The sequence below is a fragment of the Hylobates moloch genome, unplaced genomic scaffold, assembly GCF_009828535.3.
Source record: "Hylobates moloch isolate HMO894 unplaced genomic scaffold, HMol_V3 SCAFFOLD_13, whole genome shotgun sequence".
NCBI lineage: Eukaryota > Metazoa > Chordata > Mammalia > Primates > Hylobatidae > Hylobates > Hylobates moloch.
In genome coordinates, this window is record NW_026652288.1 from 92,394,207 (window position 1) to 92,418,310 (window position 24,104).

The window sequence follows — 24,104 nt, forward strand, 5'->3', positions numbered from 1 at the left end:
CTCAGAGAAATGAGTTTTATGCTGACACAAAACTTCAAGCAGAAATGTACATAGCCACTTTATTTGTTACGGCAAAAAACTGGAAACAACCCAATGTCCTAGAAATCTTTATTGAGCTTTTTTGTGTATCTGTTGCTGTAGTAGGTTTTCTGAGATGTAATTCCATCTCTTTTTGGAGACTTCAGTAAAGTTGGAAGTTAAAACTAATACACAGTAAAAAAAATTAGGTAATAGGGGCTGTGGTACTAGTTTTAAATTTAAATAAGGGAAAGTTGAATGTAAACCAATGTAATTAGGACAGACTTTAGGAAGGAGATGGATTTTGAGTTAAATTTTGAAAAACAGGTTAATAATATAGGGAAAAAGGAGAATATGTCTGATGAGGGTAGACATGAGCAAGAAAGATGGAAATAAACCAGGCATTTTGTTGCCACAAGGAGACATGACTAGTTTAGTGAAAAGAGGTCAAAATTTAGACTCGGACAGATGTAGATTTGAATGTCATATCCCTTCCTTACTAGCTCTGTGGGGCTTTAGACCAGTTGTTTTCTTCTCTTGATCCAGATGTTCTCATGTATAAAAATGCGAGCAGTACTATAGGTGAAGTGCTGAATACTGTGCCTAACACATAATAACCAAACAAAAGCCAGTTCCTTTCTTACGTTCCTTATTTACTGTCACTGCAGAATATATAGAGTTTACATTGGAACATGGTGGAATATCAGCTTACTCCATAGTTAAGATTAGGTTAAATTATGAAAGGCCTAGGGAGAAAAATCAGAATTCAGGCATTTTTCAATCTTTTAAGAGTTTTTACAAAGCTTGTGATTCACATTTTCCCTCAGTATTTGTTGGATGTGTGAGAGTTCATTATAACATCACTTGTTTTGCATACATTTGAATTTACAATGATAAGAGTTCCCTTTAATTGTATTAATATGTTTTTAAACTTAAAGACATGTGGCATTAAGCTTACCTAATAAAGAGAAGAGGGATTCTGAAGTCAATTCCTGACATATGTAATTTTGTGAAATTTACAGAATTATTTTTGGGCTTTGGTCTTTGTCAGTTAAAAATTATATAATAATTTCCCCTTTACAGGTTTGTTTTTTTTTTCTTTTTTTGTTTTGTTTTGTTTTTCAAGACAGAGTCTCGCTCTGTCACCCAGGCTAGAGTGCAGTGGCGCGATCTCGGCTCACTGCAAGCTCCACCTCCCGGGTTCATACCATTCTCCTGCCACAGCCTCCCAAGTGGCTGGGACTACAGGCGCCCACCACCACGCCCGGCTAATTTTTTTTGTATTTTTAGTAGAGACCAGGTTTCACCGTGTTAGCCAGGATGGTCTCCATCTCCTGACCTCGTGATCCGCCTGCCTCGGCCTCCCAAGGTGCTGGGATTACAGGCGTGGTGAGCCACCACGCCTGACCAGGGTTTTCATATAGATTAGATAAGGTAGTAGATGTGACAAACATTTTATAAAATTTTAATGCTATACAAATGTTATTTTTAGCTATTACACTTAAGATGGGTGCTGAAAGTGTAAAAAAAAAAAAAAGAATAATTACTTATGGCAAAAATAACTGACTAAAACCGTCATTTACTATAAGCATTTTGAATGGTAACATGGCTATATTAAATGGGCTTGTAACCTGTGTGTATTGGTTCTTTTATGGCTAATAAATAAATTCTATTTAACGGTTATTTCTTGAAAACAAAAACTGTGTATTTTAAAATAGTTACAGTAATACCTTCTATGTTTTAATATGTTCTCTAATGCAAGTACTAATTTTCAAGCAAATGAATATAGTAATACATGATTTGTATGTTTTATATTATCTTTTTCTTCCTTTAGGTCAATGAATACATTTTTGATAATTTATCTAGTAATCCTTATATCTGAAGCTGTCATCAGCACTATCTTGAAGTATACATGGCAAGCTGAAGAAAAATGGGATGAACCTTGGTATAACCAAAAAACAGAACATCAAAGAAATAGCAGTAAGGTATTTTATGGTGTTACTGACTGTCATAAAGGAAACTTATTTGGCACAATTAGTGCTTTGGTAGTGACTTCTGATAGGAGAGACCACTGTAATCCTAAATCCGTTAGTACTGAAGGGTGACAAAAATGGCATTGCAAATGCAGAGAAGCCAGTGTGTTTGTACTGATATGCTTTTTGTAGTTTATGGCATAAAAAGTTGTATTCCCTGTGGCATGACTTGAATAGTTCAAAGAGGTCACAGAATTTTAAATCCATCTATATTTGCGTTTCACATTAATACTACAAACTCAGTTTTCTCTTTCATTTACTATGTCTTAATAAATGAATCAAAGAGTAAATGGATCTATTTTTAATTTTGTCTTAATAATTCAAGGATGCTTATTATCAGTCTTAATATTGCAAATTATGTCATGTATTTTAAATTGATTAAACATGGACTACCAAGATAATTTAACCTATAATTTTGGTAAATAATTGTTCTCCAAATTTCACTTTAGGTTAAAATCTTTGTATTGGAAGACAAATTTGGGTCTCAAGAAACTACAAAGCAAATAATCACAGGGTTGTATTTTTAATATCATTCACAATTAGGTACATTTCCTTTCACAAATGCATATTGAAATATGGAGCCGCTAAAGCCATTAAAGTAGGCTGTTCCTATATAATCTGCACTTAAGAGTTTTAATTTCTAGCACTTTTAACCTCGCAATTATTGTATAACTTTGTAAAGTTACACTCAACTTTTAGTAGTTATCTGATTTTGAAGGGTAATAGTAGAATGGGATAAGTACACTGCTGGTATTATAATTGTAATTTTGCCAAAGGTAGTTTCAGTCATACCAGGCTTTTTGTTAGCTTCTGAAAGTAACAAATTAACTTATTTGAATTTAACCTTTTCATCATTTATTTCATCAAGATTCTAATGAGCAATAAAATAATCAGAGGAAATGTAATGTTAAAAAGACAATTCAATAAATGAATTTCAATTCATGAGACTATTCTACTTCAGAGTATAGTTGATGGTCTATGTAGGCATGAAACTTTCTGGTAATTTTCATCAGTAATACTGAAGAAATTCTAGTTTATTTTTTCTTATCAAACAATTATTTCCTTTTTTCTAGATTCTGAGATTTATTTCAGACTTCCTTGCTTTTTTGGTTCTCTACAATTTCATCATTCCAATTTCATTATATGTGACAGTCGAAATGCAGAAATTTCTTGGATCATTTTTTATTGGCTGGGATCTTGATCTGTATCATGAAGAATCAGATCAGAAAGCTCAAGTCAATACTTCCGATCTGAATGAAGAGCTTGGACAGGTGAAAATGATCCTAATATTTTGTTTCTCTAATTTGTTATTTTTATCAAAGCAATACATGTACAAAGATTAATGTAACAAGGTATTATGACACTTATACCAAAAACAACCCTCCTTTGCTCCACTCCTAGCTGTTCCCAATTTTTAAACCCTAAGTTGTTTCTTTTGTTATTTACCACTATATTTCTATTTGATATTCCTTCTTTTTCTTAAGTTTTAGACATTATCTACTATGGAATATAAAGACATAACTCTTATACTACTCTTCCCGCACACATACCCAGACACAGATCCACTTTGCTTCTTCATAGCCCCCTAATACTATCATATCACAATTTGGGATTTTATAAATATTTTTATTAACATTATTATGATTGTTTTAATATTGTTCACTAATTCCCAGTTTTATAGGTGTGCCCTATAATACCATAATTACATTTCCTTTCTTATATATTTTGTTTTCCCAAGAGTTAATTGCTCTGTTTTTTTCATTTCCTTAATTTCCATATGCCACAAACAAGTCTCTGATAATATGTGCAGCATCTGTCTACATATTCAAACGTATCAGGTAATCTGGGAGTTCCTTTCTTCCTCCCTGCCTTTTTTTTTTGGTAGCAATGTTTTTGGAGGCTTCCACCTTTCTGCTCCAGTTGGATTATTCTTTATTCTTTCTGGGCTTGCTTCTCAGCTGTCACTCTGGACTTCCCTTTATCATCACCCTGGAAATTCCTTTGCCTGTCTCATGTTTTGGATCTCCTCTTTCTTGCATCCCATGTCTTCCTACCTGTGGCTTATTCTCTTTTGGTGCTGTACATCTTCTAATAACTTCCTGAAAAAGGGTGTATGAGAGGAAAATGTTTTGAAACTTGACATGTCTGAAAATATCTTTATTATCTTTTCACACTTGATTAGTAATTTAGCTGGTATTGCATTCCAGATTGAAATCTTCAGAAATTTGAAGGGATTTTATTGTTTTCTAGCCTCCAGTGTTGCTGTTAGAGAAATCCAGTTCCATTCTGATTCCCAGTTCTTTATGTATTATCTGTTGTTTTATCTCTGGAAGCTTTAGGATCTCCTTATGCAATAGTTCTGAAATTCATGATGGTGTACCTTGGTGTTGGTTTTTCCTTTTTTATTTTTTGTTTCATTGGCAATTGACTCTGAGTCTTTTCAGCCTGGAAACACATGTCCTTCAATTTTAGGAAATTTTCTTGTACTATTTTTTTGATAACATGTCTTTTTATGTTTCCCTTGTTTTGAAACTTACTATTTGCATGTCATATCACTTATATTGATCCTTTAATTCTCTGACTTCAATTTTCAGTTTTTATTTATTTGTTTTTATATTCTACTTTCTGGTAGAATGCCTCTGGTTTATCTTTTCAGTATCTTTTGATTTATTTCTCCTATAATATTTTTAATTTCTAATATTTTGGTATACTCTGGATAGTTTTTTTAAATTGCCTCTTATCCCATTTCTTGAACGTAATCTATTCTTTTACCTCCCCGAGGATATTAATGACAGTCAATTGACGTCTTCTGCTCTGTGTATTATCTTTGCTTGTAGTGCATTTTCCAGAACAGCCCGTTCTGCTATAATGTGATATATGCATTCCTAAAATTCACCGCATAACGCAAAATTGCCTAGTAAAAGCCACAGGGTTTATGAGAGAATGGGATTAGGGGTACAACACAAAAACATTAATAATACTTTTTTTTTTTTTTTTGAGACGGAGTTTCACTCTTGTTGCCCAGGCTGGAGTGCAATGGCACAATCTCGGCTCACTGCAACCTCCGCCTCCTGGTTGCAAGCGATTCTCCTACCTCAGCCTCCCGAGTAGCTGGGATTACAGGCACACACCACCACACCCACCTAATTTTATATTTTTAGTAGAGATATGGTTTCTCCGTATTGGTCAGGCTGGTCTCAAACTCCCAACCTCAGGTGATCCTCCCACCTCCGCCTCCCAAAGTACTGGGATTACAGGCGTGAGGCACTGCGTCCAGCCTAATAATACATTTTTTAAAAGATAGGAACCTAATAAAAACAGCACTTGCCAAAGTGTTCATGAATACACAGGTATTTCAATAAATAAGGCACTTATCTGGAAAAGACCTGAAGTTTGCCTGTGGAAGATAGGCATCAGAAGGGTTGCAACTTACGTGTTACTGTGAAGTGTTAGAAGGAAGGCTATCTGAAATCAGAGGGAAGGTTGTAATACCAGATGTGGATGAGTGTGACTCATAACACGTGGTGAACTGAGATAGCTAGTAACTGAGGTTTGGGCAAAATTTGAGCAAAGTTTTGATTATGCTCAAATTGTCCCTTATTGTATCAGTTGCACTGGGATAGATTTGTGTTTTCAAGATGGTGTTACAGCAGAACTGACTATAATTTGTTTCAGATTCTACCTTTTATATAAGGAGTGATCCTCAAATGGATGCTAATCTTTGTCTGTCATTTCAAATTTAAAAGTGCTTTACCCAGGAGGCTGAGGTGAGAGGATGACTTGAGCCCAGGAAGTCGAGGCTGCAGTGAGCCATGATCACACCACTGCACTCCAGCCTGGGCAACAGAGGGAGACCCTGTCTCAAAAAAAAAAAACAAAACCGAAAGGCTGGGCTCAGTGGCTCATGCCTGTGTAATCCCAGCACTTTGGGAGGCCAAGGTGGGTGGATCACTTAAACCCAGGAGTTCAAGACCAGCCTGGACAACATGGCAAAACCCCATCTCTACAAAAAAATACAAAAACAAAAAATACAAACATTAGCTGGAATACAAAAATTAGCTAGGCGCAGTGGTGTGTGCCTGTGGTCCCAGCTACTTGGGAGGCTAAGGTAGGAGAATCACATGAGCCCAGGAGATGGAGGTTGCAGTGAGCCCAGATTGTGCCATTGCACTCCAGCCTGGGCAACAAGAGTGAAACCCTGTCTGGAAAAAAAAAAAAAAAAAACTGGCACTAGTATGCTTATCAGAAGCTATTGATTCAGTGGGCCACACCTTAAGGTAATGGGCTGACAGGCCCAGCAGGTAATATTTCTGCTGCTTATGACTGCTAGAGCTGGCCATTGGAAATCTGTTTTTAGTGCGCTGCCTCGCTTCTGTGTACAGCTGTTTGCGGAGACCAGATTCTGTCTGTTTCAGCCTACTAGGGGAATACACCTTCCAGCTGTTGCTCCAATAAATGAGGGGCATTCTGAAGTTTGCAACTTTTAAAGAGATTTCAGAATTTAAACTACTCCTGATAGCGTGTATTTACAGCCTCATCCTGTACTCCCACATTCAGGGGTAGTTGGTAGGTCTGCTTCCTGAGCGTTTCTGAGAATGGGTTTCCTTATCACTTGGGTTTCAGATTCTAAGTTCTGGTAAATCAGTTACCACTCATTCATCTCCTTTTCCATCTTCCAAACTTGTGTCAATCTTTCCTCTCATGTTGACTTTTTTACCATTATTTTTGTTCTTTTTTTGTTTTTTTATCCTCATGGTGAAGTTTTAAGAGAACCAGAGATAATTAAATGTGCTCAATCTGTCATGTTTAACCAGAAGTTGATCCATTTATTTATTTATTTATTTATTTTTGAGACGGAGTCTTGCTCTGTCGCCCAGGCTGGAGTGCAGTGGCACAATCTCGGCTCACTGCAAGCTCCGCCTCCCGGGTTCATGCCATTCTCCTTCCTCAGCCTCTCTGAGTAGCTGGGACTACAGGCACCCGCCACCACACCCGGCTAATTTTTTGTATTTTTAGTAGAGACGGGGTTTCACCGTGATCTCGATCTCCTGACCTCGTGATCCGCCCGCCTCGGCCTCCCAAAGTGCTGGGATTACAAGCGTGAGCCACCGCGCCCAGCCGATCCATTTATTTTTAGTAACATTTAGGAGGCCTTAATAATTTATGTTAAATGTTAATTCATGGCACATTTCTTTAATTACGTATTATATATTTAAGGCCTAAAGGCCCATTTTTACTTTTCTGAATAAATATTTTCCAATCTGCCTTTGACCTTTCTTTCTCAACTCTCTTCCCCTCCTTTTTCCTTCATGATAGAATTTTTGTTTTCCTGGAACCTCACATTGTGTATGCATACTCATGTCTGCTTTGTCTTTAAGAAACTTCTGGTGATTATTTCTTTAATTACTGATTTTCTCAGCCCCTCTTTTTGCTTTTGAAACTACAAGTATTTAATATATGTTTATTGCCTCTATTCCTATTTTGTCTTTATACCAATGAAATCTACTTTATTTCATATTCTTCTATGCTCTTTCATTTCCATATTATCCAAAAAACAACTCTTAGGAAGGTTTACAGCGATGACCTGTTTATCATGAAAGTTAAAAGATTAAACTTCTTTTTTTTTTTTTTTTTTGAGATGGAGTCTGGCTCTGTCGCCCAGGCTGGAGTGCAGTGGCGCAATCTCGGCTCAATGCAAACTCCGCCTCCCGGGTTCATGCCATTCTCCTGCCTCAGCCTCTCCAAGTAGCTGGGACTACAGGCGCCCGCCACCACGCCTGGCTAATTTTTTGTATTTTTTTTAGTAGAGACGGGGTTTCACCGTGGTCTCGATCTCCTGACCTCGTGATCTGCCCGCCTCTGCCTCCCAAAGTGCTGGGATTACAAGCGTGAGCCACTGTGCCCGGCTAAGATTAAACTTCTTGATTTTATATATATATATATATATACTTTTAAATCAAAGTTAATTTATTTTATCCATTCCTACCATCTAATCTTTTTTCTAAAGAATGCTCCATGACTGATAGTGCAGTCTGTATTCTAGTAACCTCTGGAGTATTATTTCTGTTTGATTGCTAATATGTCTTATATTTTCTTTATAACTCATCCCTCATTCTTCCTGATCTACATGTGTGGGTTTTTTTTAATTAACTTGCATGGGGTCTTTAAATTCCAGTTCAACATTGCTATAGATACTGGGCAACATTTAATATCAAATAGTAAATATAAAGTATTCTGTCTCTTATTTCCAGTTTTACCATTTATTTGCTTTTTGACTTTAGGTAAGTTAAGTAATTTTTTGCCAAATTTAACCCTGCCTTTCGTTTTGGATATCGATCTTTTTATCCTGGAATTTTGCTGAACTTATATATTAGTTCTATTTTTTTTAGTGGGTTTTTTAGAATTTTCTGTATACAAGGTCATATTATGTGCAAATGGAGATAGTTTTACCTCTTGTTTTCCAATCATGTTAACTTTTATTTCCCTTTTCTTGCCTAATTGTCATGGCTAGAACCTTAAGTACAGTGTTGAGTAAAAGTGACAAAAGCAGTCTTATTCCTGATCTTAGGAAGACAGCATTCAATCTGTCTCCATGAGGTATGATGTTAACTGTGAGTTTTTTATAGATACCCTTTATCAGGCTGAGGAAGTTCCTTTTTATTCCAGTTTGTTGAATGCCTTTATCACGAAGGGTATTGGATTTTTATCAAATGATTTTTCTGAACCTATTTTGGTGGTTATTTTATTAATAAAATGAAGGCCAGGTACCATTTTATTAATATGATGGATTACATTAATTTTTTTAAATGTTGAGTCAATCTTGCAATTCTGGGATAAATCCCACATATTTGTAATATATAACCCTTTTTATATGTTTCTGGATTTGATTTGCATCTCTTTATAAGGGATGTTGGTCTGTAGCTTCTTTTCTTGTGATTTCTACATGCCTTTTTAAAGGACTTTTTCTCAAGTCATTATTGCAGTAATCAGATTTTCATGATGATCCTGGTTGGATCAAGACTTGACTATTACATCCTTCTTTTTTCATGGACATACCTTCTTTTAAAGTAATTTTTCTGGAATTAGCCTCCAAAAGTAATAAAATAATTTGTCTTACTTTTAAAAATATTCTTTTCTTTTAAACATTGATTTTTTTCACTAAATTTGTTTTCTGCCCTCAGTTTCAACTTCTGTCTGTTTTAGACAATTCGCACCTCTAACTTCTTGTGTTGCTGTCGCTATCATTGTGTATTCCTATTCCCAGCTCTGCACTATTTCCCCTCACTCAGATACCCTTTCCCATTCTATGTTATTAAGCATCCTTTCCACCCTGCTTTAGAGATAATTCTTGAGTCCTACTACTTAAAACACCTTAGCCAAGGAAAAAAAAAGAAGCATTAATACCAAATTCTCGTCAATTCTACAGATAAACTTGTATGTAAAGATGCCACAAACTTCAGAATCTGTGTAGCTTTACACTATTTTGTATTACCCTGTTTTCTTTCCTTGGCATCTTTATTTAATTGCTTGGATTATAAGAATCTTAGCATCCATATATCAATATTAATAGATAAACTGGACTTGAGGAGAGCGAGGACAGAGATTTTTTTATTTATTAACATAGGACTGTGAACACAAAGGTTTATTTTCTTTTGTTTTCTATCTCTATAGGTAGAGTACGTGTTTACAGATAAAACTGGTACACTGACAGAAAATGAGATGCAGTTTCGGGAATGTTCAATTAATGGCATGAAATACCAAGAAATCAATGGTAGACTTGTACCCGAAGGACCAACACCAGATTCTTCAGAAGGAAACTTATCTTATCTTAGTAGTTTATCCCATCTTAACAACTTATCCCATCTTACAGCCAGTTCCTCTTTCAGAACCAGTCCTGAAAATGAAACTGAACTAGTAAGTAATTTTTAAATTAATAAATAAGGGTTTCATATGAAATAATTCTCTTCAGTAGTTGATGAGTTGCAGGAAAAAAGTTTGTGTCAGTAGAGCAAGGAATACACATTTGAAATTCATATATTTGATTCAACAATATAAAATATAATCCTAAGAATTTGTAGTTACAGCCCAGTTTAACTTGTTAGTTAATACGTGTCTGCCTTAGCTCTTTGAGTATTTAAATGGAACGTAGTTAAGAAAAGCCCTTACTGCCCTGAAGTGAAGAAGACTTTCTTTGAAAAGTAGAGCTTAAACTTATTTAATACTTTTTGAGACCTCACTTCTTCTATAAAAAAGTGTTCCCCTCTGCTTGCAATGTGGTTGTACCTCCTAAAAAGATGCTCACGTGTTGAAGGGTCCTAAGCAAATGTGACGTTTTAATTTTTGAAGGCAGAAACAACCAACTGTTATTCAGGCAATCAAGGTTGTAGCACTCTTGTTCTAGATCTTAGAATTTTGCCTCTGGTTTCCTAAATGGTATGTGGAAATGATATTTTTATCATGAATATTAATTGCATTTTTACAGATTAAAGAACATGATCTCTTCTTTAAAGCAGTCAGTCTCTGTCACACTGTACAGATTAGCAATGTTCAAACTGACTGCATTAGTGATGGTCCCTGGCAATCCAACCTGGCACCCTTGCAGTTGGAGTACTATGCATCTTCACCAGATGAAAAGGCTCTAGTAGAAGCTGCTGCAAGGTAATTTAGTCTGATTTCCAAATCTTCGGAAAAACACTGTTTAAATAAATGTAACAATATTAGAATCATCATTTAAAATTTTCAAACATAAATTCATCATTTTAAGTTGTCAGAATTCATATAAATACATAAAAATAGAAGTACAATTTAAATTTCAAATGACAATTTGAAGTCATTTTATTATCATGCTTGCATTGAGTCTTTAAGATCTCTTTGAAAGTCTGATTACTATAAAAATCTGTGTAACAGAATTTATGAAAAATGCTTGTGTATATGTTGTACTACACCTACCCTGATCCTTCTAATCCTTCTAGTCCTTTAAAGTATATATATGTGTGTGTGTGTATGTGTGTATATATATTTATATATATATTCTTTTATATATATTTTATAAAAGAATATATATAAATATATATACACATATAAAATATATATGTGTATATAAATATATATACACACATATATAAAATATATATGTGTGTGTATATATATATATTTTTTTTTTTTTTTTCTTTTTTTGAGATGGAAACTCACTCTGTCACCCAGGCTGGAGTGCAGTGGTGTGATCTCAGCGCAGTGCAGCCTCTGGGGTTCAAGCCATTCTCCTGACTCAGACTCCTGAGTAGCTGGGACTACAGGCACAGGGCACCACACCTGGCTAATTTTTGTATTTTTAGTAGAGATTGGGTTTCGCCATGTTAGCCAGACTGGTCTTGAACTCCTGGCCTCAGGTGATCAACCCGCTTTGGCCTCCCAAAGTGCTGGGATGACAGGCATGAGCCACCACTCCTGACACCAAAGTAGTGATATGAAAAGGAAATATTTTTAAATGCATTCTGAACTTTGATTTTAAATGTTTTTATTCAAGTTAAGCTATAGTGACATCGTGAAATATGTAATATTATTTCTTAAGTCTCACTTTTTTATCCTTTTGATGTCTAGGATTGGTGTTGTGTTTATTGGCAATTCTGAAGAAACTATGGAAGTTAAAACACTTGGAAAACTGGAACGGTAATTTTTCATATATTGGAATGTTTTCTGTGTTAAGTGTATATAGTATAGAATAGGGATCAGTAAACTGTAGCTCACAGGGCAAATCTGGCCTATTTTTTGTTTTTCTACAGCCCACAAATCACGTTTTGGTTTTTTTTTTGAGAGAGAGAATCTTGCTCTGTCACCCAGGCTGGAGTTCAGTCACTCAGGCCAAGAGGCTCACTGCAGCCTCCACCTCCCAGGTTCAAGTAATGCTTGTGCCTCAGCCTCCCAAGTAGCTGGGATTACAGGCATGCGCCACTATGCCTGGCTAATTTTTGTATTTTTAGTGGAAATATTGACCAGGCTGGTCTATAACTCCTAGCCTCAAGGGATCCGCCCACCTTGGCCTCCCAAAGTGCTGGGACTGCAGGTGTGATCCACTGCGCCTGGCCCACATTACATTTTTAAAGGATTGTTTTAAAAAGAGGTAAAATATGCAACAGAGACCATATATGGCTGCAAAGCCTGAAATATTTACTCTCTGGCCCTTTACAGAAAAGGTTACTGAACTCTGCTCTAGAATGATGTTAACATTATATTGTATCTCATCATAGTTATAACAATAGTCTGCTTTGAATATTTCATCTGTATTTTAGCTTAATGATTCTTGAATTTACTTGTATGTTTATTTTTAGATGCTTCTGGGTAGTGAGTTTTATAGGTTTCTACTCACTGAATAAAGAAAACTTTCCTTATATTTCCTGTGATTTTTATCTTTCAAACATGAAGGAACAGCTGTCTATATCTAGTTTTTCCATTCTTTGATAAATTAGTTGATGCTTAATATACTTACTCGTTTCATGGTTTTAGCAATTCTGATCATATGTCAGTTCCAGCTGTGCTTTTCCAAACTATGCTTTTCCATACTAGATAGGGCCCATTTTTTGGCCACTTTCATGGGACAGCCTATCTTATTTTATCAACTTATAAACCATTATTCAACTCACTGTTTTTCTGTGAGATGTGTGAAGATTTCATATGTAAATCACTGTGTAAGTGATTTACATATGAAAGTCTTCTTCTGGAAGACTTTAAGCCACACCTCATGTAGCCACACAAATTCTTTTACAGCTCCCTAGAGAGGCACGAGGGAATGGACCCCTGCACACACACACCCAGGTTCACAGTCACTGCTATAATGAGCCTTTGATATTAATGTGTGTTGTGTTTGTCAGGTGTATTAGGACAGAAAAAAGCAATGAGAATCAGTTACCTTTTTTAGTCAGAAAAACATGTAGCTGGGCAGATCTGGATTCCAATCCTTGTTCTGCCACTCACAAGCTTACCTGACTTTAGGCAGATTACTTAATCTTTCTGAGGTTAATAGTCCTCACCTATAAAAATGAGATAAGACCTACTTTCTTTGCTTCTCATGGGTATTAAATGACGTAAGGTGTGTAAAATACATGGCATTTGGTAATTAGTCAGTGTCAGTCTGTTCTTTTTCTTCCCTGTTTTGTTATTAATGACATGTAACCTATCATCATGAAAATGAGATTAATTCTTGTTCTAAATTAGCCATTTTATCTTATATATGGATTATTTCTATATAATCACATTTTTTTTTTTAAAAAGTGAAGTTTTTGTCTTTCTTACTTTCTTTTCTTTAGGTACAAACTGCTTCATATTCTGGAATTTGATTCAGATCGTAGGAGAATGAGTGTAATTGTTCAGGCACCTTCAGGTAACCAATCTAAACTTTCATGAATTTTTGTTTATGTAATATTAAGAGCTTGATGACTCATTTTTTTTGTCTCTAGGTGAGAAGTTATTATTTGCTAAAGGAGCTGAGTCATCGATTCTCCCTAAATGTATAGGTGGAGAAATAGAAAAAACCAGAATTCATGTAGATGAATTTGCTTTGGTGAGTTCAAATTTCTATGATTAAAAAAACTCTAAAAGATATATGTATGAAATATTTCAGACTTTATTTCTTATAATTTTTATCAAAAATTATGGAAATTCTGCAGTTGTGTTACACTGTGTGTTGGCTCCACATTCCTTTTGTGAAAACTGACTTTTAACGCAAGCTCAGATATATCTTCTCTTCAAACCTATTCTACAGTCAGGGCATTTCTGGTTACAAGGTCTACTCAAACTATGCTATTTTAGAAGAGTGTTTATTAAACAAACAGGGGAATCCTAATGATGTGGAGAAACTGGAACCCTTCTACACATATTGCTGGTAGGATTATAAATGGTACAGCCACACTGAAAAATAATTTGGCTAAGTTCCTCAAAAGGTAAACATCGAGGTACTATATGACACAGCAGTTCTACTCCTGGGTGTACACCCAAGACAGCTGAAAACATGTCCACAAAAAAACTTATACACGAATGTTCATAAGCAGCATTATTTCCAATAGCCACAAAAATGGAAAACCCAGATGTCCAACTAATGAGTAGGTAGGCAAAATGTGGTATATCCATATAATGGAATATCAGTAGGCTGTTAAGAGGAACGAAGTACCGATATATGCTACAACATGGACGAATCTTGAAAAGTGTGCTGCATGAGAGGCAGTCAAAAAAGGCCATATATTAATACTACATTTATATGAAATATCCAGAATAGGCAAATTCACAGAGAAAGCTCATTACTGATTGCCAGGAGCTGGAGGAAGGGGAAAAAGGAGAGTCCTCATGGGAGCAATGAGATATTGTGGATTTAGATAGTGGTGATAATGGCACAACTCTGTGAATATACGATATAACACTGATTTGTACTGTTTGAAGAGGTGAATTTTATGGTATGTGAATTATATCTCTCATTTACAAAATTTAAAAATATAGGGAATCTTATTAACACAAAGAGCCATCATTCATGTAAATAGCAAAATTATTATGCAGTTCTCTCAGTCTTAGAACTTCATGATCTCTCATTTTTGCATTTCTGTAAATGTATGCTCCACACTCACCTCTGCTTATCTGCCTTCTATAACAGTTTATGATATTTTTCCCGTTGTTTCCTAATTGTTTATGTTCCAGTTTACCCACCACATTGTAACATCTGTGAGAACAAAGACATTGTTCTACTTTATCACCATTTTAATATTTAAAATAATGCTGGCACATAGTTTGTGCTCAGTAAGTATTTGTTATAGAATGAATTAATTCATATATTAATAACAGATGGTTCTTTAACTATTAATTAAAAGAAGCACATTTATAGGTACGGGTCATTTATAAGTCAGGGAATGGCAATATTTAGAAATCTGCTAAATAGGGCTGGGCGCGGTGGCTCACGCCTATAATCCCAGCACTTTGGGAGGCCGAGGCCAGCAGATCACAAGGTCAGGAGATTGAGACCATCCTGGCTAACAGGATGAAACCCCACCAGTAGTCCCAGCTACTCGGGAGGCTGAGGCAGGAGAATCACTTGAACACAGGAGGCGGAAGTTGCAGTGAGCCAAGATCACACCACTGCACTCCAGCCTGGGCAACAGAGCAAGACTCCATCTCAAAAAAAAAAAAGAAATCTGCTAAATAGTGTCATATGGTATTTTTAAGTCTACGCTTTCCAAGTTGTTATTAGGATATTTATTATGGGGCTCAGCACAGTGGCTCATGCCTGTAATCCCAGCACTTTGGGATGCTGAGGCAGTATCACTTGTGGCCAGGAGTTTGAGACCAACCTGGGCAATGTAGCAAGACCCTCTCTCTACAAAAAAATAAAACATAGCCAAGCGTGGTGGCACATGTCTATAGATGTAGCTACTCAGGAGGCTGAGGCAGCAAAATCACTTGAGCCCAGGAGTTCAAGGCTATAGTAAGCCGAGATCACACCACTGCACTGCAGCCTAAGCAACAGAGCAAGACCCTGTCTCTAAAAATAAAAAAGAATATTTATTACTAGTTTTCTTGAGGAAAATGCGTGTAGCAAGAAAAGGAACTTTTATAAGTCTTTAGATTTAGATATCAACTTTCAGAGATGAATACTATAAGAAAACTTTGAGCCTAGTAGAACCAGATAATCAATTCTGATTCCAATTCACTTGTGAAGATATATTACTTAAAATCCTTAATTTGATAAATCTAAAAAGTTTTTTTTATAATGGCCATTTTATTGACTTGTTTATTTGAAGGGCAAATTTTGTCATACAATGAATCTTTAGGAAATTATGGTCTCCTTTGCTTTAGAAAATTGTACGAAGTAGGTAAAAATGGAATTGTAAGTTAAAACAGGAAGGTAGAACCTGCAGCTGTCTTTCTCTTGACAGTCTTGAAGGTATTAAGAACTTTCTGGCTTTCCATATAACACAGTTTAAAAACCACTAATAAGATAGTCTTTATGATCTATTCTAGGCTCTAATATTCTACAATTCAGTGACCTTAATTATTTTGAGCAACTTTTTTTTTTTTTTTTTTTGAGACAGAGTCTTGCTCTTTCACCCAGGCTGGAGTGCAGTGATGCTATTTTGGCTCACTGCAAGCTCCACCTCCCAGGTTCATGCCATTCTCCTGCCTCAGTTTCCTGAGTAGCTGGGACGACAGGTGCCCGCCACCATGCCCAGCTAATTTTTTGTATTTTTAGTAGAGACGAGATTTCACCATGTTAGCCAGGATGGTCTCAATCTCCTGACCTCATGATCCGCCTGCCTTGGCATCCCAAAGTGCTGGGATTACAGGCATGAGCCACCACGCCAAGCCCATTTTGAGCAACTTTTTAAGAAAACATCAGAAGTTGAAAGAGGTATATGTGTCCTATAACTCAGATCAGTAGAGCTTTGTGACACTATTTATTTCCTGTCGCTAGGTGATAGTACTTTTTAAATGATCTGTGATTGACTTTTGGTACTAGGTCCTCAGTGTATTTTGATGGTGACTTCTTGATTTTCTGTTTGTTGTTTGTGTTCAGTTTTTGTCTTTAATTTTTGTTTGTTTGTTTTAGAAAGGGCTAAGAACTCTGTGTATAGCATATAGAAAATTTACATCAAAAGAGTATGAGGAAATAGATAAACGCATATTTGAAGCCAGGACTGCCTTGCAGCAGCGGGAAGAGAAATTGGCAGATGTTTTCCAGTTCATAGAGAAAGATCTGATATTACTTGGAGCCACAGCAGTAGAAGACAGGTATCAGATAAGTAAAAAATACTATTTTTCTCTCATAGGAATTTTTGTAAACAAGTATTCTAATATGTGACATAAATTCTCTTTACTAACATCCTATGATAAATTAATATATTTAAGATCAAAGTAGAGAACTAAAGCCTTAATTTTTCCCAGTCAGTATGTACAGTTTTTGTTCTAGCCAGATATCTGAAATGGATGAAAGGAACAGCTCTCTATAGGTTTTTCTTATAGGCTTGAATCTTTAGAATACTGCTCAGCGTGTCATGCAAACACTTGAAGCACCTGCTTAATTCTCCAGCCTTCCCTCCTACCACTGTCTCCTTCCGCTTTATGTTTCAACAATACCAAACTGTCTCTGCATGCCACCTGTAGCTAAAACTATTCTGTTTTGTGCCTATGTTGGCCTTCTGCCTGGGTGAGTCTTCCCTTCACCATCCCTCTGTGACTACCTGTTCATAAAGTATAGCTTAGGTATTAGCTCCACTCCAGTAAGACCTTTCCTGACACCTAAGAGGATTAAAAATTCTCTTTGTGAAGTCTCATTGTAGGTAGTTCTGTTGTTGTCTTTCTGGCACTATATTATAATTATTTGTTTAAAGACTTCTCCTCTGTTAACCTGTGAAATCCTTGAAGTCCATTTATTCTTTGTCTTTGTTCCCAGAACCTATCTCAATGTCTGTTTCACAGTTTCTTAAATTTAGCTGAATTCTGAGACTGAATTCTGAGAGTAAGTCTCTTGTTATGTTTGCCTCCACCACCTAGACCTAAGGGTGTTTGCATATTTTTTAAATCTATGTTTTCATTTACTTTTTGGTTGTCCTTAAGAGATTTCTGAGACTCACCTAAAGTTAGGTAGACCTTTATTTTCTACAGTCTGATTTTTTAACTATATGAGTGGTTTGAGGTATTTTTTAAAAAATCGAAACAAAAAGAGAAAAATCTTCTTGTTTGAAATGTAAGACTTCCTAATAAAACAGGAGTTTATGAAGAGCACATAGTTTCATCCTATAAATAGCACCTTTGAAGATACGTTCTTAAAATATGAAATTGTAGATTTTAATTGGTTGATTTGTGTTAACCAGACAATCACCAATCTGTTTATTCATGTTTTTTTCCTAATGAGAGAAAATTCCAGTTATATTGCTATATTGTATAATAACATTCCTAGGTCAAGTCAAAGAGTTTAGAATTATTCTTAAGTATACTCTGTAGTTTAACTTAAAATACAGTCATAAAAGTATTCTCTACTACTAATTTGTTTCTTTTCAGACTACAGGATAAAGTTCGAGAAACTATTGAAGCATTGAGAATGGCTGGTATCAAAGTATGGGTACTTACTGGAGATAAGCATGAAACAGCTGTTAGTGTGAGTTTATCATGTGGCCATTTTCATAGAACGATGAACATCCTTGAACTTATAAACCAGAAATCAGACAGCGAATGTGCTGAGCAATTGAGGCAGCTTGCCAGAAGGTAAGAATATAGGAACCTGTATCATACCTTTCAGGGGTTAGCAAACTATGGTTCCCTGGGCCCGATGATATAGCCCACTGTCACTGCCTGTTTTTTACAGCCTATCAGCTAAAAGTAGTTTTTACATGTTTTGATAGATGAAAAGAAATCCAAAGAAGAATAATATTTCATGAAGTGAAAAGTATATGAAATTCAAATTCCAGTGTCTATAAAGTTTGATTGGAACACAATCACATTCATTTGTTTACATATTATCAACGAGTGCTTTTATACTACAGCACCTGAATTGAGTAGTTGCAGCAGAGACTTTACAAAATACTCTCTCCTCAGCTTTACACTGCTGTTTGATACTCTAAAAATCACAGTAAGATACATATAATGTGATAGTGTTTGGAGTGCTATGCATAGCACCATATCGCGACATTTTACCAGTTTTTATTAGTATATGGCCATCATGTCAAAACAAGAAAAGAAAAGTGAACTTTTAACATTACACTTTGTTTTAAAGCACTGTAGATAGGGGATTATTTTATTTTTGAATTAGATGGCAAAGCATTGTTTATTATGCATTGATATATTAGCTGTGCTACCTATTTGAAAAGACATTTTCAAAGATGAATTATAAATCTCATTACATACAGTTCTGTCGTATTGAAATGTAAAAATCTCGTTACAGGTGGACATTAACAGATGAACATTTGCAATGTTAACTTTGAACCCCAGTTAAACAAAATATTATCCCTTGCCCAAAAGAAATATTTTCATTCTTCTCATTAGTAAACCTCTCTTATTTAAAAAATTATACTCAATGATCACTACATTTTTAACTTAGTGAAAGTTTTGTTGAGATTTTTTCCTCTCATTCTGTAACTACCTATATCCTCAATTTTGCCTCTTGGCCCACAAAACCTAAAATTGAATATTTACTCTCTGGCCCGTAACAGGAAACATTTGCCAACCCCTGATCGAGTTTGCATGACCAAACTGGGAAATTAAGCTGCATTTAACTGTTCAAGATTATTTCATAAGAATTTATACTCTAAATTCTGTCTTTTTTGTAAATCTATCTTTTATAGGCATATCAAATTTTTGCCCCGTATGGGGGCAAATGATGCCCCATTTAACACAGTCTAATTTTTCACAGTAAACTAGGAAGGGCTTCATTTGAGCATCAGGGCTGCTTGTATGTAAGCATATTAGGTCTCCTGCAGGTTTGCTGTCTTGTGATACTAATCCAGAAAAATAAATACAAAGAGACAATACCATAGTTGTTAATATACATTCAGTGTTTTATATTTATATTTTTTATGCAGGCATTTATGTGATACCAAAGTCTGGATTTCGTCTTTTTAAAACCTATTTAAGAGATATTTTAAAAAGACCATGCAGGGTTTTTTTTGTTATTGTTGTTGTTTGTTTGTTTGTTTTTTGAGACAGAGTTTCACTCTGGTTGCCCAGGCTGGAGTGCAATGACGCACTTGGTTCACCACAACCTCCACCTTCTGGGTTCAAGTGATTCTCCTGCCTCAGCCTCCTGTGTAGCTGGGATTACAGGCATGCACCACCATGCCCAGCTAATTTTGTATTTTCAGTAAAGACGGGGTTTCTCTGCGTTGGTCAGGCTGGTCTCGACCTCAGGTGATCTGCCTGCCTCGGCCTCCCAAAGTGCTGGGATTATAGGTGTGAGCCACCGCACCCGGCCCATATAGGGTCTTTTTAAAATATCTCTTAAATAGGGTCACACCGGATCTTTGAGTGCAAAAAGACAATTGAATTAGGTAATTATGCTACAATTTGGGGACAATGTCAACAACATTGTGGCTATTTAAACGTTTAAATACTGCAATATCATGAACTCCCTAAAACACAGAAATTGCTCAGAATCATTTACTTTATATATGCCTTTTTAAATATTTTTTTCTGGCTGGGCACAGTGGCTCATGCCTGTAATCCCAACACCCTGGGAGGCTGAGGTGGATCGCTTGAGCCCAGGAGTTTGAGATCAGCCTGGTCAATATAACGAGACCCTGTTCCCACAAGAAATTTAAAAATTATCCAGGTGTGGGGGTGTGTACCTGTAGTCCCAGTTACTCCGGAAGCTGAGACAAGAGGATCACGTGAGCCCAGAAGTTCAAGGCTACAGTGAACTGTGCTCTCGCCTAAAAAATAAAAATAATTTTAAAAAATATTTTTCTGATTATAAAAATAATGTCTACTTGAAAAATACTGAAAATTGTAAAGCTTATGCAGTAGTTAATAACAAAGTCATCAGAAGATTATTATTTGTAATTTAGGCTATTTTCTTTAAGTCGTCTGTATGTAGGTGGTTTTAATGAATATGCTAATCATTAGTATTTATTTTCTTTTTTTACAAAAGCTGTATTATAAAACATAGAGTATACTCTTAAAGTGAATTTTAGGCTTGCCGTCTTAGTCTGTTTGTGCTGCTGTAACAAAATACCTGAGACTAGGTAATTTATAAACAACAGAAATTTATTTCTCACAATTCTGGAGGCTGGGAAGTTGAAGATCAAGGCACCAGCAAGTTGTATAGTGAGGGCTGCTCCCTGTTCCAAAATGGTGCATTATTGCTGCATCCTTCTGAAAGGAGGATTACTGTGTCCCCACATGGTGGAAGGGACGAATGGCAAGAGAGGGCAAATCTCTGAAGCCTCTTTTATCAGGGCATTAATCCATTCATGAAGGCAAAGCCATTATGACTTAATGGCTTCCAAAAAGCCCCCACTTTGTGACAATGAGGGTTAACTTGCCACATTAATTTTGGAAGGGATACGACATTCAAACCATAGCACTTGCTATGTGAAATTTACGTTATATTGTAGAGATATCTTTTGATGGAATACATTTTATAAGATAACCATGTAAGTCAATAGGCCCATTCATTCACAGACTTTCAGGAAATATCTATTCTAAAAATCTTGATAAAAATCTGTCGCACAAAGAATTTCATGCCTTTGAAAGCTTTAGTATATATATCCATTCCTTCACAAAGATACATTGTCACCTGTCTAGGCATTTGGAACAGAGACATAAGGTGTGTTGTTTACACCTTGGATACTTACAGTATGTAGGGAAAACAGAAAAGTAAATACGCTGTCATAGTCCTATCCCTACAGAACTGTATCTGAGGCAAGAACAGAAGCTCTGGAAGGACAGAAGAGAGAAGCCTAGCCTAGACCAGGGGTACCAGGGAGAGCTCTGAACAACGAATGACTGTGTTGCCTCCTATGGGGCGAAATGTTCACTGGACAGAGAGTGACACTAAGAAGCAAACAGGAGGCTGGGCACAGTGGCTCATGATCCTGATTTACAGGCACAGTGGCCAATAATCCCAGCACTTTGGGAGGCCAAGGCAGGCAGATCACTTGAGTCTAGAAGTTCAAGACCAGCCTGGGCAACATAGTGAAACCCCGTCTCTACAAACAATACAAAAATTAGACGTGTGTGGTGACACATACCTGCAGTCCCAGCTTCTTGGGAGGCTGAGGTGGGAGGATGAATTGAATCAGGGAGGTTAAGGCTGTAGTGAGTTGTGATCACACCACTGCACTCCAGCCTGGGTGACAGAGTGAGTTGCTGTGTCAGAAAAATAAAGGCAGCAAAGGGGGCAGTGCATGCAGATTCCCAGAGCTGAGAAAGAGGAGGGCATATTCAAGGAAATAATTACAAAGTATGGCCAGGGAGTGGTATAGATGGGACAGGGTATGAAGAGTAGTGATGCATGAGGGCTACAGAGATGAGTAAATGCTACCTATGTGCGAGAGATGTAGGTGCTTTTCCATATTTCTTAAATATTATCCCATGGATTGTAAGATCATAATGTGATTCATGAAGCCTGTCCAGAGGAAAACCTAATTTCGTGTGACTTGGGAACTTTTCCTAGGAAAACTGATCTGCTCTGTCCCACTCTTGACTGCTAGCATTTCTGAGGCCTGTTCCTCAGGTAGTGCTTTGGACAGGCTGAAGACATTGGAGGCAGCACAAGTTGCCAAATAAAGTTTGGCCAATAGGGAAGAAAAATTGTCTATATAGATGTTGATTTCAGATACTGGAGAGTTAGTAATAATGAGAAAAATACATTTTATAAAACTTTATGGTGTAAAGTGAATTGCTTACCACTTATAGCTACAGTACAACACAACAGTGATTAGGCATACTATGAAAGACATTGCTTTAACTTACGAAAGTTTCTTACAAGACTAAAATCTATCAATGTATGTTTAGCTTTTATAGCTTGTGCTCATTTAATAGTCTTCTCACTTCTTATTTTTAAATGGAGGGATAGTTCTCAGCAGAGTCTGCTATTCTGTGAACCTTTGGTATTTTCTTGTAGTGTATATAGCACAGTGCTGCACTGAGTACTGGCTTTCAACGACGTTAAGGAGCTTACATCAAAATGTAAATCTAGGTATACTTCCTTCATCAAGAAAGTGTTATTACCAAAGGAGAATTGCGGGGGGAAGCAGTTTAATAAAATAGTGTGCTTAGTGATTTTGTTGATTTACATTCTGGTGTAGGCTCCTTATCTCTTCCTGGCAACAAATAGTTTGCCCACTTTCCAGCAGGGAGACTGTACTTGGAGTAGCACCTACATAGCATATGCCCACATGTGAGGTGTTATCCGTCTTCTACCATAGTAATATCTGGCATTACAATCCATCATCGGTTTCCTATTGCAAGACAGTACTGTTCTTCATTCTTTTCCTTGCTTGTTATGCATATCGTGAATCTTGCTCGTGGGTTTTCCTGAACATCCTTGATTTCATAGAGTTTTTTTTTTTTAATTAGGATTTGCTGAATGTTTAAATAATGTTTCGGTTTTTGTAAGACTTTTCATATAATTTGGGAGAATATCCTCAGATTATGTATTACAATTCACATTTTAGAAAATATAATTACTGTATCTATATATCAGTTCATTGTAAAATTGAATATTAGGCTGGGCACAGCAGCTCATACCTGTAATCCCAGCACTTTGAGAGGCTGAGACGGGCAGATCGCTTGAGGTCAGGAGTTTGAGACCAGCCTGGGCAACATAGTGAAACCCCATCTCTACTAAAATAACAAAAATTAGCCAATCATAGTGGCTCATGCCTATAGTCCAAGATAGGAAGCTGAAGCAAGAGAATCACTTAAGCCCAGGAGGTCAGGGCTGCAGTGAGCCACTATACTCCAGCCTGGGTGACAGAGCAAGACCCTGTTTCAAAAAAAAAAAAAAAGAAAGAAAAATTGAATATTATCTGTTTTACTCATCAGTGACTCAGTTCTGCTTAATTTTAAACTTAAGGTAATAAAACAGTTTGTTTCCTGACATAACAGTCTTGTAACAGTAAGGGCTGTGGGTAAAAGATCCATCTTTCAGTAAGAATGTGTTGTTCTATATGAGTGTAAATAATATGGCTTCAAAGTATCTTACAGAGAATATAATTATTTTCTCTTTTAGAATTACAGAGGATCATGTGATTCAGCATGGGCTGGTAGTGGATGGGACCAGCCTATCTCTTGCACTCAGGGAGCATGAAAAACTATTTATGGAAGTTTGCAGAAATTGTTCAGCTGTATTATGCTGTCGTATGGCTCCACTGCAGAAAGCAAAAGTATGTATATGTGTTACAAAAAAGTCCCATAAAGCTATTTAGATATAAACATATTATTTAAAGTTAATGCCTTACATAGTTCCATTTGGTGATGTGCAATATATAAATTTTGCTAGGAGTCAGTCACATCTCATGTTGAAAATTTTAATCATGTACATCAGACTTTTGGAATTCTCACAGTGAGTTTCAACTATTC

The 24,104-nt window shown here is 36.3% G+C and overlaps 1 protein-coding gene across 9 annotated transcripts in view; it reads left to right on the forward strand.

Annotated features, from left to right (window-relative positions):
- The window catches only part of ATP11B (ATPase phospholipid transporting 11B (putative)), a 130,714-nt gene that overhangs the window by 64,647 nt on the left and 41,963 nt on the right, over positions 1 to 24,104 (forward strand). For all 9 annotated transcript variants that reach the window (XR_009209508.1, XM_058427028.1, XM_058427029.1 and 6 more), the window contains 10 exons: positions 1,853 to 2,003; positions 3,125 to 3,322; positions 9,723 to 9,965; positions 10,534 to 10,709; positions 11,652 to 11,720; positions 13,355 to 13,428; positions 13,505 to 13,608; positions 16,636 to 16,817; positions 18,087 to 18,290; positions 23,755 to 23,908. Coding sequence is in view for 8 of the 9 variants with exons in the window: in XM_058427028.1 (XP_058283011.1) it covers positions 1,853 to 2,003; positions 3,125 to 3,322; positions 9,723 to 9,965; positions 10,534 to 10,709; positions 11,652 to 11,720; positions 13,355 to 13,428; positions 13,505 to 13,608; positions 16,636 to 16,817; positions 18,087 to 18,290; positions 23,755 to 23,908 (1,555 nt within the window). In the remaining variant the exon portion in view is untranslated. The remainder of the gene's footprint in view (positions 1 to 1,852; positions 2,004 to 3,124; positions 3,323 to 9,722; positions 9,966 to 10,533; positions 10,710 to 11,651; positions 11,721 to 13,354; positions 13,429 to 13,504; positions 13,609 to 16,635; positions 16,818 to 18,086; positions 18,291 to 23,754; positions 23,909 to 24,104) is intronic.